General features: G+C 35.3%; 1 protein-coding gene across 2 annotated transcripts in view; it reads left to right on the forward strand.

The window, feature by feature from the left end:
* CSMD1 (CUB and Sushi multiple domains 1) overlaps positions 1-16,492 on the forward strand; it is a 2,926,925-nt gene that overhangs the window by 2,275,495 nt on the left and 634,938 nt on the right. For both annotated transcript variants that reach the window (XM_075340315.1, XM_075340314.1), the window contains exons 27-28: positions 576-767; positions 1,820-1,958. In XM_075340315.1, the coding sequence (XP_075196430.1) occupies positions 576-767; positions 1,820-1,958 (331 nt within the window). The remainder of the gene's footprint in view (positions 1-575; positions 768-1,819; positions 1,959-16,492) is intronic.

Consider the following 16,492-nt stretch of genomic DNA (forward strand, 5'->3'; position numbering starts at 1 on the left):
CTCACACACACCTATCTTAATGAGAAGTACTTGCTTAGTGTTTTTCGATGAACATTGATAAGAAATGTATGCCAGAATTGCTATTTTTTCTATTTGTTCCCGTCTTCCTAGTTTATAATAAGCTATTTAACTAAGTACTACTGTGTTGGTACTTAGTCTTGCTGTGACCAAGAAAGAACTAGCTATATTTTTGAGAGTGGCGTTCAGAAGGCGGGAAAATTTGATGCAGTATCTCTAAAGTAAGAGAAGAAGCAATATTCTCTGATAATATACATTGCAGGATATCTTATATTTGTGTGTACTTTTAATTTAGGCAGTTTGTTGAAAATAGAGTTGCAACTTAAGACCAAATTAGATCGGGCTCTTCTATATTTTTGTTTTTACAATTTTTATGAAAAATCCATTGCATATAGTTACAAAAATTGCAAAATAAATGTCTACTGTTACAAAATATTACTCCTCTTTATGAGATTTGCATTAGCGTATTGAATTATTAGAATGATCAATAGCAAAGTAATTGCTACCAAGAAAATACATCACTGTAACGGTACTTTCTATCATATTGTTTCCCATAGCTTCAGTTGCATCGACTTGTAACGATCCTGGAATTCCTCAAAATGGAACCAGATATGGAGACAGTAGAGAACCAGGAGATACCATAAACTTTCAATGTGATCCAGGATATCAACTACAAGGACAAACGAAAATTACATGCGTGCAGCTGAATAACAGATTCTTTTGGCAACCAGATCCACCAACTTGTATAGGTATATCTAATCTTCTGTTATTTTGTATACTTATATTTATTGATATTGCTCCATATGATTTCATAACGGTCAATATTTCAATAATAAATCATGGAACATTTTGGGCTCTGGAGAGACCGAAGAGCATAATAAAGGGTTTCAACTTACCTGGTGGGGTGCATCCTCCAATCCTATGGTCCAGATGGACACATGGGCAACAGGCCTCAGTGCAGCAGGCAGATAAAGAATTTAGGGAACTGGAAGTAGAAGCACTGGAGTCTGCAGACAGACAGGAGACTAAAAAGCAGGTAGCAGAAGCACTGGAGGCCGCAGGCAGACAAGATCACTGGAAAACTAAAAGACTCAGTAGACACAAGTATGTTTCTTGGTAGGCCATGTATAGGCCCAGGCACATGATCACATAGGAGCACACCGAGTCACCTGAAATCACAACAATGTTCAGTAGTCCACCGTGAGGGAGGTAAAAGCCAGATCCATGAGAGGTGTGAATAATTAGGAACATTCAATTTGCGGCAAATAAATTAGTTGAATATTGAGTTTGCTGGAAAATCTGCATGAACCAGTGAATTCAAGTTTCAAATAATTTGGTTATTTCTACTTTTCAGTAGTCATCTCTTTACCATCACAGGTAGAATTACAATGCAAGATAACTCTTACACATGGGTAATACAGAATCACACATTCACAGGTAATGATTGCTTTTTTGGTAAAGATTACGCTTCCATTGTCAAGGAAAATCCTCTCTACATAAGAAAATTGTAAAATATATATTAAAAGAATATATCTGAACTGAATTATTGAAATATAGATAGTATAGGAAATTTGAAAATATGAAGGCTAAAATACAAAATTAAAATTCAAAAATAAATCTTTAGGTGATGCATTCCCTTTAAATACATTTCAAGCTAAAGACAAGGCTAAATGGTTTGTATACAAATATAATTGGTTTAGACAGTGCTTATTTTTTCTTTAGACAAAGAGCGTAATTGTTAAATACTGTTCTATAGATTAACATCTGATTGATTTTGCTTTCTCTTGTCTCTCTATGACAGCTGCATGCGGTGGAAACCTTACAGGCCCAGCGGGTGTTATTTTATCACCAAACTTCCCTCAACCTTATCCTGCAGGAAAAGAGTGTGACTGGAGAATAAAAGTAAATCCAGACTTTGTCATTGCCTTGATATTCAAAAGGTACACACTATATAGAAATATAAAGCTGTGTAACAGGTTTTGAAATGTCAGATCTAAAAATTAGATAATTTGTCACCTCAATGGGCTGTTAATTACATTGTGTAACTAAGTCCTGAAGCATATATCCATTGCCTTCACCATCAATAACAAGCGCATTAAATAGTTTTTCCAGCAATATACTGATGCCAAATATAAATGTACCGCAGGTGGATGTAATGTGAATACAAATGTACCGGTTGCTCTCTTTTATTATTAATGTAGTAGTGAACAGACTATAGTAAATGCACTAAAATTCTGTAAGATTTTGTTAAATAATCTCTTTTCTTAAAGTTATCAACTGAACAAGAGTCACTATTTATGTAATACTTAAAAATATTTGTATTGTGCTGGTTGGTCAAAGTTAATGATGAACAAGAAGAAACTTCTCACGTTTTTAAGCTGCGCTAATGAAATGAAAATCCTTGATGAAGCAATATGAATAAATGTTTTATATTGCACATAACATTTTGATGCCTGACTAGCATTTTTCGCAAGTGTAAAAAACAACTGTAAAAAACTATCATACTAGCTTTTACACTAGAGAAAGCAGTCAGTCTAGTTTCAAAACGCGTTGTAGAATAAAAATTGTTTATCTATATTGCTTGATCAAAGATCTTAATTGCAGTGGTACAGGCTGAAAAATGTGATTTGTCTCTTCCTGTCATCCTAATGGAGCTCATACCCCAACCATGAGGGAGCAGGAACTGTTCTAGAGCTTTCACGGGAGTTGTGCTAATGAAAACATTAGAGGATCTTTTATATCAGCCTATGACCTGTTGCTCTGTATTTCCCTAGGGTTTTTACCCAAAGATAAATACTGTGCAGGTTACTATTTAGTATTCTGTTTTCAGTCTGTAGTTAACAAAAGATAAAGGAAAAAAGCGCAATAGGGTCTTACCCAACTTACATATAAAAGTAATAAGGGAATATGCTCACCTTATTGGGTTGTGTGTCACACAACCAGATTCCAAGCATGTAATCAGCTCCTACAGAGTTCACGTGCTGAAAAAGTCAAAGTAGATCAGGAGAAAAGTAGATGTAGAACTGTTACTGTGCTGCTGATGATATGACATAAATCCAGTAAAGACAGAATGAAGATGGTTTTAATCAATGCATTTCAAAGTGTCTCCCCAGTTCTTCATTAGTAAATCCACTGATATCGGTGGATTTCCTGATCAAGAAGTGAGAGACACTTCGAAACGGGTTGAAACCACCTTCATTCAATCTTTCCTGGATTTATGTAATATCATCAGCAGCACAATAATAGTTCCACATCTACTTTTTTTCCTGATCTGCTTCAGTCTGTAGTAGCTATTTTTACCCATAACTAGTAGATCTCAGTCCTGCATCTCCAATACCCCTATCAGGTATAAATGGAGAATTATTTTTAAAGTGGATAACAATTCACCATGTACTCAAAAAATGTTTTCTGAGGTTTCCATGTCTGATCAAGAATTTTGAGTAGCAACCCTCAATAATTTACACTCTATACTCATGAGAAAAACTCATCACTAATTATAAGAGGAAGCTCTCTGCTAAAGTCTTCAAGATGATTCTAAAATCTGTGAATTAATCATGTCTAACAGCTAAAACCACCAAATATAAATGTTTCAATGTAAAGATTTTATCTCATCATGAATCTGAGTCAATTTTAGAAAAGTCACAGATAACACTTAAGAACAATTCAAACAACCTTCAGGTAAGGGTTTCTTTGTTTTTTTTATTTCTAATTAATTTGTATTTTATTTTATAACAATAGAAATGCATTCCTTTTTTTTAAAAAGAATTTGAGGGTTCAATGATGTCTTACCTATTACATGTGTCAAATCTTACGGGACTTTTCACTTAGCGACAGCATAATGGAAAAGTGTTATTAATAAGTGAAATGAGATCCTTAAGTGATCCTAATGTATTAGCTAGTTATGAACTTATCTGTTAAATTTGTTTTATTCTTAAAGAGTTGTCTGATTTACAAATCTCATTTTGAAATATCCCATTAGGGAATTCTGAGTTAATAGAAGGGGACCAAGTTTCTCATTTATTTGGCAAAGCAGAGATCATCAACATATTGTGTCTCTAATTCTAAAAGATGTGCTACGTCATTACATTCCCCTGCAGTGGCATTCTAGAGTAATTAAACATTTGCTAAAACTCTAGGTTCTCTTATAGTTACTGCACATTGATGGTTCAAAACCTAGGATGACCTGTGATTTTCTGACCATCTAATTATAAAAAGTCATTAACAGTCAATTGTTTAAAGATTTAATACAATATACACTTTTTCTTAAGTAATCAAAGTATACTGTTAATTTTAATGAACTACATTTATTTTAGAGAATTTGTCTGGATTCATCAACTTGCAATGCTTTCTGATTTTATAATATATCTACAGATTTTTTAATAAATTTTTCCTATCACCTATTAGTACAGTCTTCATGGGAAGCCTGTAGAACCATATTTGTATCCCTTCAATAATTATCTTGATACAACTTATTTAATTATAGCACCGCTCAATCTTTTTTTTGTACTTTAAGTCTAAATTCCCTGACTCTACTCCTATATTTACCCTCCTACGTCTTCATTGTCTATCACTGTGGCTCTGGTCGGTCTCTGGCAGTTTGGGACTGCCGACTGCTCCAGTGTTTCCTGGAGCAAGCCCGAGATCACACTTCAATGCAATTCTCTCATTCTTGCTCTCATAAAATTGCATTGGGAACTTGTGACATACGTTCCGGCAAGTCATAAGTTGCAGTCACAACCAGAGTGCCATCAGTAAGAGAGTAAGTATAAGACTAGGGGCAGGAACCTTGGATTAAAAACAACATGTCAGCACTGAAAAAACTCGCATGCCTTAAGCTATCACTATTTTACCAGAAGAATCATAGAATCGGTGATAAGTAGATACTACTCTGGAGACTGATCTAAATAGAAGTCAGGAGAGAACTGCAGTTAGTGATGATCAATGGTTTATAGCATTAAATTTGTAAGATGAAATGAACCATGAAAACAGTTGTTAAGTGAATTCCACATAATTGTTATGTTCCCAGCTCCATATGAAAGAGAGATAATGCACCAACTTACAAAACAATCATCATGCATTTCTATAAGTAAATGCAAATCTTTCAGAAACTTTTTGGAACAACTTCTAAGAAGTTGTGAAAGTAAATCATTTTATACTGTGTACTTCCACACAATAGTGTCAAGCCTGTTTAGTGATGTTGTATGGGTATGTGTACTCAGCTTCTTTAAGAGTCTTTTTGGAGTATGTCTGCTTTAAATAATGCCTGAAAAGTTGCTGAAAAATGCTTGAAAGACTTTTTATTATTTAATAAACATTTAGATATTTAAAATACCTTGCTGCTTCTAAATGTCCCCATAAAGGTTAGGGGGTAATACATACATGAAGAGATCACACAAACAATTGGATCTGGCCACATAAAGGAATGCTGAAAGGAGAAACAATTAAATAGTACTTGGTTTACAATTAATTGATATACTAATTTTAATACAGAAATCATAAGGCTTAAAGAGCCAAGAATTAACATGTAAAAAGAAACTACCTCACAGCTACAAGTGCATCTCAATAAATTAGAATATCATCAAAACGTTAAAAAGTTAATTTATTTCAGTAATTCAAAACAAAATAGGGAAATGCAAACATTATATAGTCATTGTAAACAGAGTGATCTATTTCAAGTGTTTATTTCTGTTAATGTTAATGGTTATGGCTTACAGCCAATGAAAACCCAAAAGTCATTATCTCAGAAAATTAGAATAATTACCACAAAACCACTGCAAAGGCTTCCTAAGCATGTAAAATGGTCCCTTAGTCTTGTTCAGTAGACTACACAATCATGGGGAAGACTGTTGACTTGACAGATGTCCAGAAGGCAGTCATTGACACACTCCACAAGGAGGGTAAGCCACAAAAGGTCATTGCTGGCTGTTGAAAGAGTGCTGAATCCAAGGATATTAATGGAAAGTTGAGTGGAAGGAAAAAGTGTTGTAGAAAAAGGTGCACAAGCAACCGGGATAACCACAGACATAATAGGATTGTTAAAAAAAGGCCATTCAAAAATTTAGGTGAGATTCACAAGGAGCGGACTGCTGCTGGAGTCAGTGCTTCAAGAGCCACCACACACAGACTGTATGCAATGCGTCGATTCATATTGAATTGATGATGCCCTACAACTCTGTAATTCCCTTTTTTTCTCTATCTCGTTCCATTTTCGAGATAAAAATGCTAACTCCGTTGTTTTCCATCAGGTGACGCTATAGGTGGTTTCATTGTGTAGCGCATGGACACTTTACTATACCTAGACACCACTTATATGCCTATAGCTTCCACCGTTCTCAAATTAATGGCGGTGGACAGGATATAGGTGGACACACTGTATACAGTAGTACTCAAGATTACTTCAGTCTTTTAAAGTTCTAAGAGGAACCTCATGGGGATACACATGTAACTGCAGGTTAAAATGTTCAATAAATACTTGTGGCCATGTAGATGTGTGTGATGTTGTAACCTCGATCACACGACTGACTCACATTTCACCACCTCCTGAGTTTCAACAGTAGGTTTCTGTGTTTGCATCTATCTGCCTTTTATAGTACCTAGATCAGTTGCAGGTATATTATTTCCTTCATATTTGTCAGGCTCATCAGATTGTCTTGATGCATGTCCCTGATGGTGAAGGCACAGAGCGAGTCAATCATCCATCACAAGACAGTAAGTCACCCAGTCACAGATTCAACTCTGGCAACAGGACACATCACCATGGCCTCCTTCCCCTTCATGCTCTCTATCAGCACACACTCACAGGAAAGATGAAGCTTCTATGCAACATGCGCGCAAAGGAATATGTGATGCTGTGAGCTATTTATGCTACATGCCAAAGCCTCTATTACCATGTCATTCTGTGAAACTTTTGTTGTACAATTTGTACCTGTTTTTAATTAGCTTCAGGTTTTCAAAAACACCAAGCTTTTAAACAAAATTACCTGTCAATGCTCCAGGTTTTTTCCATTATGGAACAGGTCACAGCTGTCAATGGGAGGGCTCAAAAAATTTATGTTTTATAAGAGTTTTTGAGTCATTTGAGCTTCATGAATGTTCCAGTTTTGTTAATTTGGTTAATGGATTTCCAAACAATGTTAGAAACTCTTTTACAAAAAAATTCTTCAAAAAAGTATTTACAAAACGTTAACAAAATACTTCACAAAACATTAAAATAAAACTCTAACACACAGGTTTCAGCATACAAAGACACTTGAAAGCAACACATAGAATATTTCCTGAAAAGGTTTGCACCTGAAAAACTCTGTATTTTTGAATGCCTCAAAAATATTCTGTGTGCACATACCCAAAAGGTTTTGCTCTGAAATGTGTTAGTACACTTAATTTATCTGTGACTTGTGTGTTGTAGTGCAAATATGTGATGATAAGAAATTAGCACATATAATTTATTTTACTCTGTACCCCATTGCGTACAATCTCTTTTGAATTTTTCACTCCATTCCTTGGTTTCTATTGACAATTCCTTTGACTGATGTTACTGGGCACCACACATTATGGTATTACAATGTGCATGAACTGAGAGATGACACAGTGCACATGTGGCATCAGTCCGAAGCCTACTCCATCCAGACGTCATAGCCTGGAGTGAAATAGGAGAAAAAAAGAGGAATTGAGGACAGGACCCCAGAGTATAATAATAATAATAAATATTAAATTTGCAGGGAATAAATTTACTGCAGGTAAAATCTCATAGAATTATAGAATGATAAAGTTGGAAGGGACCTCAAGGGCCATCAGCTGCAACTTACTGGGAGTGTAGGTTTCCTACATAATCTCAGTTGTATGTTTATCCAGCTTGAACTTCAAGATCTCCATTGATGGAGAGCTCACCACCTTCCATGGTAGCCTATTCCACTCTTTGAGTGCCCTCACTGTCAGAAAGTTTTTCCTAATGTCTAATCTTTATTGCTTTTATTTTCATCCCATTGCTTCTTGTACTTCCTTGTGCTAATGAGAATAGGGTAGCTCCCTCTGCCCTGTGACTTCCTTTCAGATATTTGTAGACCACTATTAAGTCTCCTCTCAGCCATTTTTTGCAAGCTAAACATTTAAAGTATTTTAGCTGGTCTTCATAGGACATAGTTTTTAGACTTTCTACCATCTTGGTTGCTCTTCTCTGAACTTGCTCCAATATATTCATGTATTTCTTGAATTGGGAGGCACAGAACTGCAAACAGTATTCCAGATAAGGTATGACCAGGGCAGAGTATAGGGGAATAATTACCTCTTTTGATCCAGATTCAATACTTGTCTTGATACATCCCAGAATATTGTTGGCCTTTTTTAGCTGCAGCACCACACTGTTGGCTCATGTTTAATCTGTGATCTACTATTAAGCCCTAGACCTTTTCCCTTGTGCTATTACCAAGTTCTATTCCTATCATACCATATATGCTTTTTAGATTTCTTTTACCCAGATGTAGGACTTTGCATTTGTCCCTGTTAAACATAATTCTGTTCACCTCAGCCCATTACTCAAGTGTGTCTAGATCCTTTTAAATACGCTCTCTTTCCTCTCTAGTGTTGGCTATTCCTCCTATATTCATATCATTTGCAAATTTTATGAGTTCCCCAATAATTACATTGTCCAGATTTATAAGTTATGAAATAGTACTGAGCCCAGGAGAGACCCTTGTGGCACTCCGTTTTTGACATTCCTCCATGTCGATGTGCAGCCATTTTGTATTAGTTGCAGTCCCTTTATCATTAAGCCTGTTGTGAATCCATCTAACTGATTTTTTTTGTCTATTCCATACTTGATCATTTTTTTAATAAGGATGTCATGTGATAATTTATCGAATGCTCTATTGAAGTCAAGGTATACTATGTCCATGGCATTCCCCTGTTCCAGCCATTCAGAAACTTTGTTGTAGAAGGAAATCAGGTCTGACAATGTTTATTGGTCATAAAGCCATGGCCCTTGTTAATTAATGCCTTCATATCCATGTACCTAAATATCCCTTGACAATTTGCCTCATAATTTTTCTTGCTATGGAGGTAAGGTTTACTGGCCTGTAATTTCCTGAATCCTTCTTTTTTCCCTTTTTGTATTTGTAGATTCAGACCACATTTGCTTTTTTTCTAAGCTAGAGGCAGTACTCCTGTGATTATGACTTATTAAAGATTATGGCTCTGAAGAGGTGTGCACCTCTCCAGAGCGTTTACATGTCAGCCAGCAGCACTGCCTGATTGAAGGTCATCTGATTCCCTTTGGCTTAATCACAGTGTGTGTGTTTGATGAAGATCTGTTTGACTGATATATCATTTTAATACACCTGTATAGCCACCATTAAAAAAAATTCTTCAAATTAAGGTCTAGTGCTGGATTCTATTTCCAAATTATTCTTTGTCAAAATCCTTACATGTAAAGTGCCTTGCAAAAGTATTCATTGCCCTTAGCATTTTTCTTGTTTTGCTACCTCACTGTTTTTTAGGGTTTGCGTCAGTTCATGTAAAGAACATGCCAACAACTGTGAACATTTGGTTTTTGCTTTATTGTGAAGCCAACAAAAAAATAGGACAAATCACTGAAAACCTCAGTGTGCATAACTTTTCAATCCCCCTAAAGTCAGTACTTTGTCGAGCCTCCTTTTGTGGCAATTACAGCTGTAAGTTGCTTTGGATAAGTTTCTATGAGCTTTTCACATTTTGACAGTGGGATTTTTGCCCATTCCTCAAGGAAAACTGCTCCAGCTCCTTCAAGTAAGATTTTTTTCATCTGGTAAACAGCAATCTTCAAGTCTGACCACAGATTCTCAATTGGATTAAGATCTGGGTTTTGACTAGGCTACTCCAATATATTTATACATTTCTCCTTAAACCACTTGAGTGTTGCTTTAGCAATATGGTTTGGTTCATTGTCTTGTTGGAAGGTGAGTCTCCCTCCAAGTCTCAAATCACTGACAGACTGAAATGGATTTTGCTCAAGAATATCCCTGTATTTCTCATCCTCACTTCATTCAGATCATTTTACCTGTCCATGCTATCAAAAAAATTCCCCAAAACATGATGCAGTCACCACCATGTTTCACTGTGGGGGTGGTTTTCATGGGTTTATGAGTTGTTAGTTTAGCACCAGAGATAGCGTTTACCTTAGTGGCCAAAAAGTTCAATGTTAGTCTTATCTGATCACAGCACTTTCTTCCCCATATTTGTGGACTCTCAAACATGTCTTTTGGCAAAATTAAAACAAGCTTTCCTATTTTTGGCTGTAAATAAGGGCTTTTTTCTTGCCATTGTTTCATAAAGGCCAGCTCTATGGCATGTACGTCTTATTGTGGTCATACAGACAGATACTCTAATCTCTGCTTGGTAAATCTGCAGCTCTTTTAGGGTTACCTTCTGTCTCTGTGATGCCTCACTGTTTAATGTCCTCCTTGCTCGGGCTAAGGGTTTTAGTGGGCGGCCGTCTCTTGGCAGGTTTGTTATTTTACCATGTTCTCTCCATTTAATGACAGTGGATTTGATAGTGCTCTTGGGGACCATCAGAGATTGGGACATTTTTTAGAACCCAACCCTGACTTGTACTTCTCAACAACTTTATCTTTGACTTCTTTGGAGAGCTCTTTGGTCTTGATGGTGTTGTTTGGTTAGTGGTGCCTCTTGCTAAATGCTGTTGCAGGCCCAGTGGCCTTTCAGAAAAAGGTGTGTATATCCTGATAGACCATGTGACACTTAGATTGCACACAGGTGGACTTTCTTTCACTAATCATGTAACTTATGACGGTAATTGGTTGCACCAGAAATTCTTAGGGGCTTAATAGCAAAAGGAGTGAATGCTTATGCACAATGGCAATTTTTATTTATTTTATCTCATAAATTAAATTGCTGCCTATAATCTTCCCCAACTTAGAATATTTAGTGCTGATGTATAACACAAATCATATTACAAAAATATTTAAACACAGGTTGCAATATAACAAAATAGGTAAAAAGCCAAATGGGGTTTATACTTTCGCAAGGCACTGTATGTATGTGATCATAATGTTAACCTTTTAACATTGCATTAGGTCAAGCATTCTGAGCTGATTGATTTTTTAATGTATAAAAAAGCGATTTGAAATAAGCAGCTTTTCAATTTATACTGTAGCTGTCTTGGATGTGGATTTCATTCTTTGATGTGATTATCAAGCAAATTAATTTAATTAATGTAATTTGAGCCTTAACCTAGTAAAGGTGTAGCTCCAGCTATATTTTTTAAGCAGGCTGAGTTAATTCTTTACTTTCTTTACCATCAATAGCAAATATACAGTTAGCAAAAGTGACCACTTAGGAGCTTACTGTCCATTATTGTATCAAATCTATTGTATATAAAGTATTTGGTAAAGGGGTCATTCCATGCTTTAAAAGTTAATGTTAATGTATTGTGTAAAGTAATATGGAAGCTTATATTCCCCTCCTGGATGCATCCTGCTTACTTAGTACATGCTTCCTGCACAGTCTTCTATCAACATGGGGATGGTAGGGTGTTAGATGATTGCTACAAATAATCAGCGGCTGCAGAAAGAAAAAAATATATTTATGGCTAGTCTTTGAGTCTTCGAGCCTACAAATGATTTCTTCCTAAAAGGGTTAACTCTAATTAAGTCTAGGTTCACAACATATTTGGTGCAGATAATATCCACAAATTTATAAAGGGAAGTTAACTTCTGAAGCTAAATATATATTTTTGCATGCTTATTCCTTTTTTTGGACTGAAAAATCCAAAACTGTAATAAAGTATAATAGTCCAGTGTTTTAAACTGTTAATTTAAATAAAAAAAAAACAAAGTCGTGTAAATTCACCTTTATACCCCCTTCTTTAAGTTATTGCTTCCAATCCTGGCACGGATCTCAATGGAAACCATGAAGCAAAGAAGAAAACCATAGATGATCCAGCGAGGGAAGGAAGTTCACCAGGAATAAGAAAAATCTTGCATTTTATTTCTTCAATAAGGCTTGTAAATTAGCTGAAACACATTGATCTGTAACTTGCCACACACTCTACAGTGTTTCTAGAGTTTTTTCTGATGAATATATATGCAATGGATATTTTAATATTAAAGAAATAAAATGCAAGATTTAACTTATTCCTGGTGGACTTCCTTCCCTTGCTGGATCATCTATGGTAATTTAGATTCCCCATTGAAATCAATAGGTAAAATCTGTACCAAAAGGTGATTTTTTTTTCTCAGTAGAAATTGACATATGCAAAGTTAAAAAAGCCACAAAATATAATTTTATATTGTTACTAAAAATTCAACATGTAGATGAGATTAAAATAAAGTTAAAAATATAAAATAATTAGTCAAGGTACTCTCTCCCAATTCATGATCGATCAGTCTCTTATGTTCTCAGCTTCACCACCAATGTCCTTCTCTTGCTCAGTTATATCATTGAAATTATATATCCTCCTCCAATTCATTACAATTACATGTCCTCTCCCAAAATTCATTAAAATTACATGTTTCCCCGATTCATTATAGTTACACATCTACTCAAACCCCAATTTATTGTACTTCATATCCTCTCCTAACTTCCCAAATCCAATACATTATAATTTCATGTCCTCTTTCCCATCTTCTCTGCCCCCAGAAATACTTACTTCTCCAGATGGCAACTAATGATGTAGCTAGCATCCTGTGTCAATTCAGTCACAAAGAAATTGCTGAGTAGGAAGGCAAAAATGGCTTCTTGCAACTACACCAGGTTCTTCTGTAGCAGGCAGGAGAGCTATAGGAATTACAGGAATGCTTTCTTCCTAATAACGTATGCCGCCAATGGTGGACAAAAAAATACTATGAGAGAAAGATTAGCAGTTATGACAATTATGAAATTATGACCATTTTTATGACAATTTTAATCTAATAAATATTTGTATTGGTAGTCAAAAGCTGATGAATAATCAAGGCTCTGTTTAAGGCTAGCGCCACACATCCGTGCCTCCGGTACGTGTTTGGCATTTTTTACACGTACCGGAGACACGTGCTTATGTTGACACAGTCATTTTAATCTAAATAGCCTCACGTCAGTGTTTTGGCACGGAGCGTGTGTCCGTTCCGTGCCTACGTTTGACCGTGCCGAAAAAGAGCTGACATGTCCGTTTTCCACCGGCATAACGTCCTCACGGATCCATTAAATCCTATGGGTCCGTGTTTACACGTACGTGATACGGATGGCCTCCGTATGCTATCCGTGTGGTCCGTGTCCGTGTTTTAAATTTGAAGATTGTTACAATTTCAAATACTTTCAGGTGGCGTAGCTAACATATTTTTTTTGCACAAAACTTACTTGGCATTTGCAGAAGGAGTGAGCAAGCAAGCAGTTGTATTTCTGTGTAGTGAAAGACCTATTTTTAGCACAATTTCAGCTTCAAAATATAATAATGGCTCCACGGGTGGACACGGAGAAACTGATAACAGCTGTCGAGACTCACCCACCATTATGGGATACACGTGTTGATGGTTACCATGACAGACTGACAGTTGACCGCCATTGGCTTCAAGTTGCTGAAGAAGTGTACCCCAATAATGCATGGGATAGATGTTCGCCTTCAAAGCGTGCTAAATATGGTAAGTTTTTATATTATTTTTATCTTTGTTTTTGTCTTTTTTTTGGTTTTTTAAATGATTTCAAACTGTGAATGTTTTGTTATTGTAATGTTGTTTTTACTTAAAATTAACTTTATGAAGAATTGTTATATGTATTAATCTATTTATTCAGTTAATGTTAAATTTTAAAAAAGGTTACCTAACATTTCCAAAGTACACTAATTGAAAGTAAACTTTAATTTGTAATATGATTATTAATTCTTCATGAAGTTAATTAATTAACAGATAAAACTGTCATGTGATTTTCAATTCCATGTGTTCTGATTCTTTTTTTTTTTACCAATTTCTAATCTTCTTTTTTAATTTTTTTCAAAAGTTTTGTAAAATAACATTTCTATATCATGACATAAAATAATAAAATAATATTTCTCATTTTTTTCAATTAATTATATTGTAAATAAAAAAACATACCTTTTTAATATCTATATCACAATTACTTCAAAGTTTATTTCTGAGAAATATTATTTTGTTATGTGTGAATATAGCAAAATGTTTTTAAGTGAACAATATATAAAACATTTAATTTTCCTCTAATGTATTTGGCCACCTTTATTTTTTATAATTGTATATTACATTTAACAAACATTATTGTCATTAATGTGTGCACAATAATGCTGAATGTTGCAAGTGACATATTTTGTTATATTCAACAGTTGACTTGGTCAAAAGACGTTGGCGTTCAGCACGTGATCAGTACCGAAGGGAGTACAACCCTATACCATCCTCATCCAGCCAAGGCCGCAAACGCAGATATGTTTATTATGAACAAATAAGCTTCCTAGCACCCATCTTAGAAGTAACACAGTAAGTTTTTTTTTTATAATGTTTATTTTGTTCCAAACAATATTTTTTCATATTAATCACTTTTTTTTCAGAAGTTATTTTTAAAAAGATAAATGTTAAGATTGTAATATGTTATCTATTTGAATATAGAACGGAGGATAATCTCGACGATTCTGATGAACAACCAACAGCTGGTCCCTCTGCTACAGCCACCTCAGCATCAGAACAAGAACCTGGCAGAGAAGACAGTGAAAATCAAGAGATTCAACAAGATGCAGCAGCAGCAACTGAATCACATGAGGGTGGGACAGAGAGTGCACAAACCAACACCCAAGGCTCATCCACACAACAAACAACAACACCAGCAACACAATCAACACAAACAAATGTACTTCCACGTTTTGCACCACAACCTCTCCGTGCAAGAAGAATCCGCAGACCTGAGGAAATGAGATCCTTACCGGAAATAATTGACACACGCATTATTCACATAATGAACACTTTAATTCCAGAAACAGATGCCGAGCGTTTTTGTCGGTCTTTATCTACTAGCTTAACCAAAATTCCATCCGATAGGCAGGAACGTGTACGTGCTGCTATGCTTACCCTACTGTCAGCTAGTCAGGCAGAACAGGAACCAGTGAGAGTTTATGAGGCCATAGAAAATTGGCGTACCATTATGCAACAACATACAGTCCCAAACACAACAGACAATCAAAATACCATTTCAACACAAACAACAATGGCAACAGTAATTGTCACTAATCCAGTATTACAACAATCTGGTCAACCTTCTATTGCTTCAAGTACGGTATTCCCAACACCAATTAGGCAAGGGTATGTTGCAACCAATACTGGCGCCTTAAGCACTGTACAAAGTGCTACCTCACATCAACCCATAAACTATATGAATTTACAACCCACTCCAAGTACTAGTTACTTTACTCAACCCACAAATATTGGTGGTTTACCTAACATGTTTCCTGGTTCAACATACCCACAATCATTCATGATGCCTCATTATCCAATCTCAACTATGTTACCTACACCACACTTACAAACAACAGTCAACTATCCTCAAGGTCAACAACATACACACACACAATACCCACTTACCCATGTAGACCCACAGGTGTACTCAACAACAGGCAATGTGTTGGGCCAAACCAGCATGCAACAGACTGTTCCACACACTACTGTAGTTAGTAATAGGAATGTTGTTCAGCAATCAACTGCTTCCATTCCTGAAAATACTATTTCTGAGGCAACCCAAAACAACATACTCAGCAACACTCAGGATACTTCCCTAGAAGATCTTGTAGACTTATGATACACATTTTTGGTAATCTTTACATTCAACAAACAAATATGATGAATGTGACCCAAAAAAAAAGGGATTGCCAAAAATGTTTAAAAGCAGAGTCTTAAAAAAAAAAAAAGGCATGTGTGATTATATTTTGTGCCGGATGACATATATGTTTTATGCCATGGATATGTTTATTTTTTTATGAACACAATTGTACCCAACTAATTTGATGGGTAGATGAGTTCATATCTTCTCAAAAACAAGTTTCTAATTATTATGTCTATGTCAATGTCCAACATGAGACAAACATAATTGGTTGACAATTTACCAACATTGCAAGCAATGCAAAAATTTTGACAAGTTTACTATTTTAAGTAAAGTATCTTAAAAATTTGTAAAGAAAAAAAAAAAAAAGTTACCTTTGTAAAAGTTTAGAGAAGATGAGCACGATTTTCATTTGTTATTGGGAAAATAACAAAAAACCATCATTACTTTATGTAATAATAGGCATATTATTAATAAAAAAATATGTTTTCAAAATAAAGATTCTGTTTCTTTTTGATATTTATATATAATATTGCATTTTTTCCATAGACGATTAACATTATTAATTTTGTAAGTTTCAACAAACAACAAAACAGGATACTAACACAGAAATGTACAAACACATACATACAACATTCAGAAATCCATGTTGTTAACAGAAATGTCAGTTGGTGATTAACGCCGTTTCACTTTA

This window comes from Anomaloglossus baeobatrachus, chromosome 3 (genome assembly GCF_048569485.1).
Source record: "Anomaloglossus baeobatrachus isolate aAnoBae1 chromosome 3, aAnoBae1.hap1, whole genome shotgun sequence".
Taxonomy (NCBI): Eukaryota; Metazoa; Chordata; class Amphibia; order Anura; family Aromobatidae; genus Anomaloglossus; species Anomaloglossus baeobatrachus.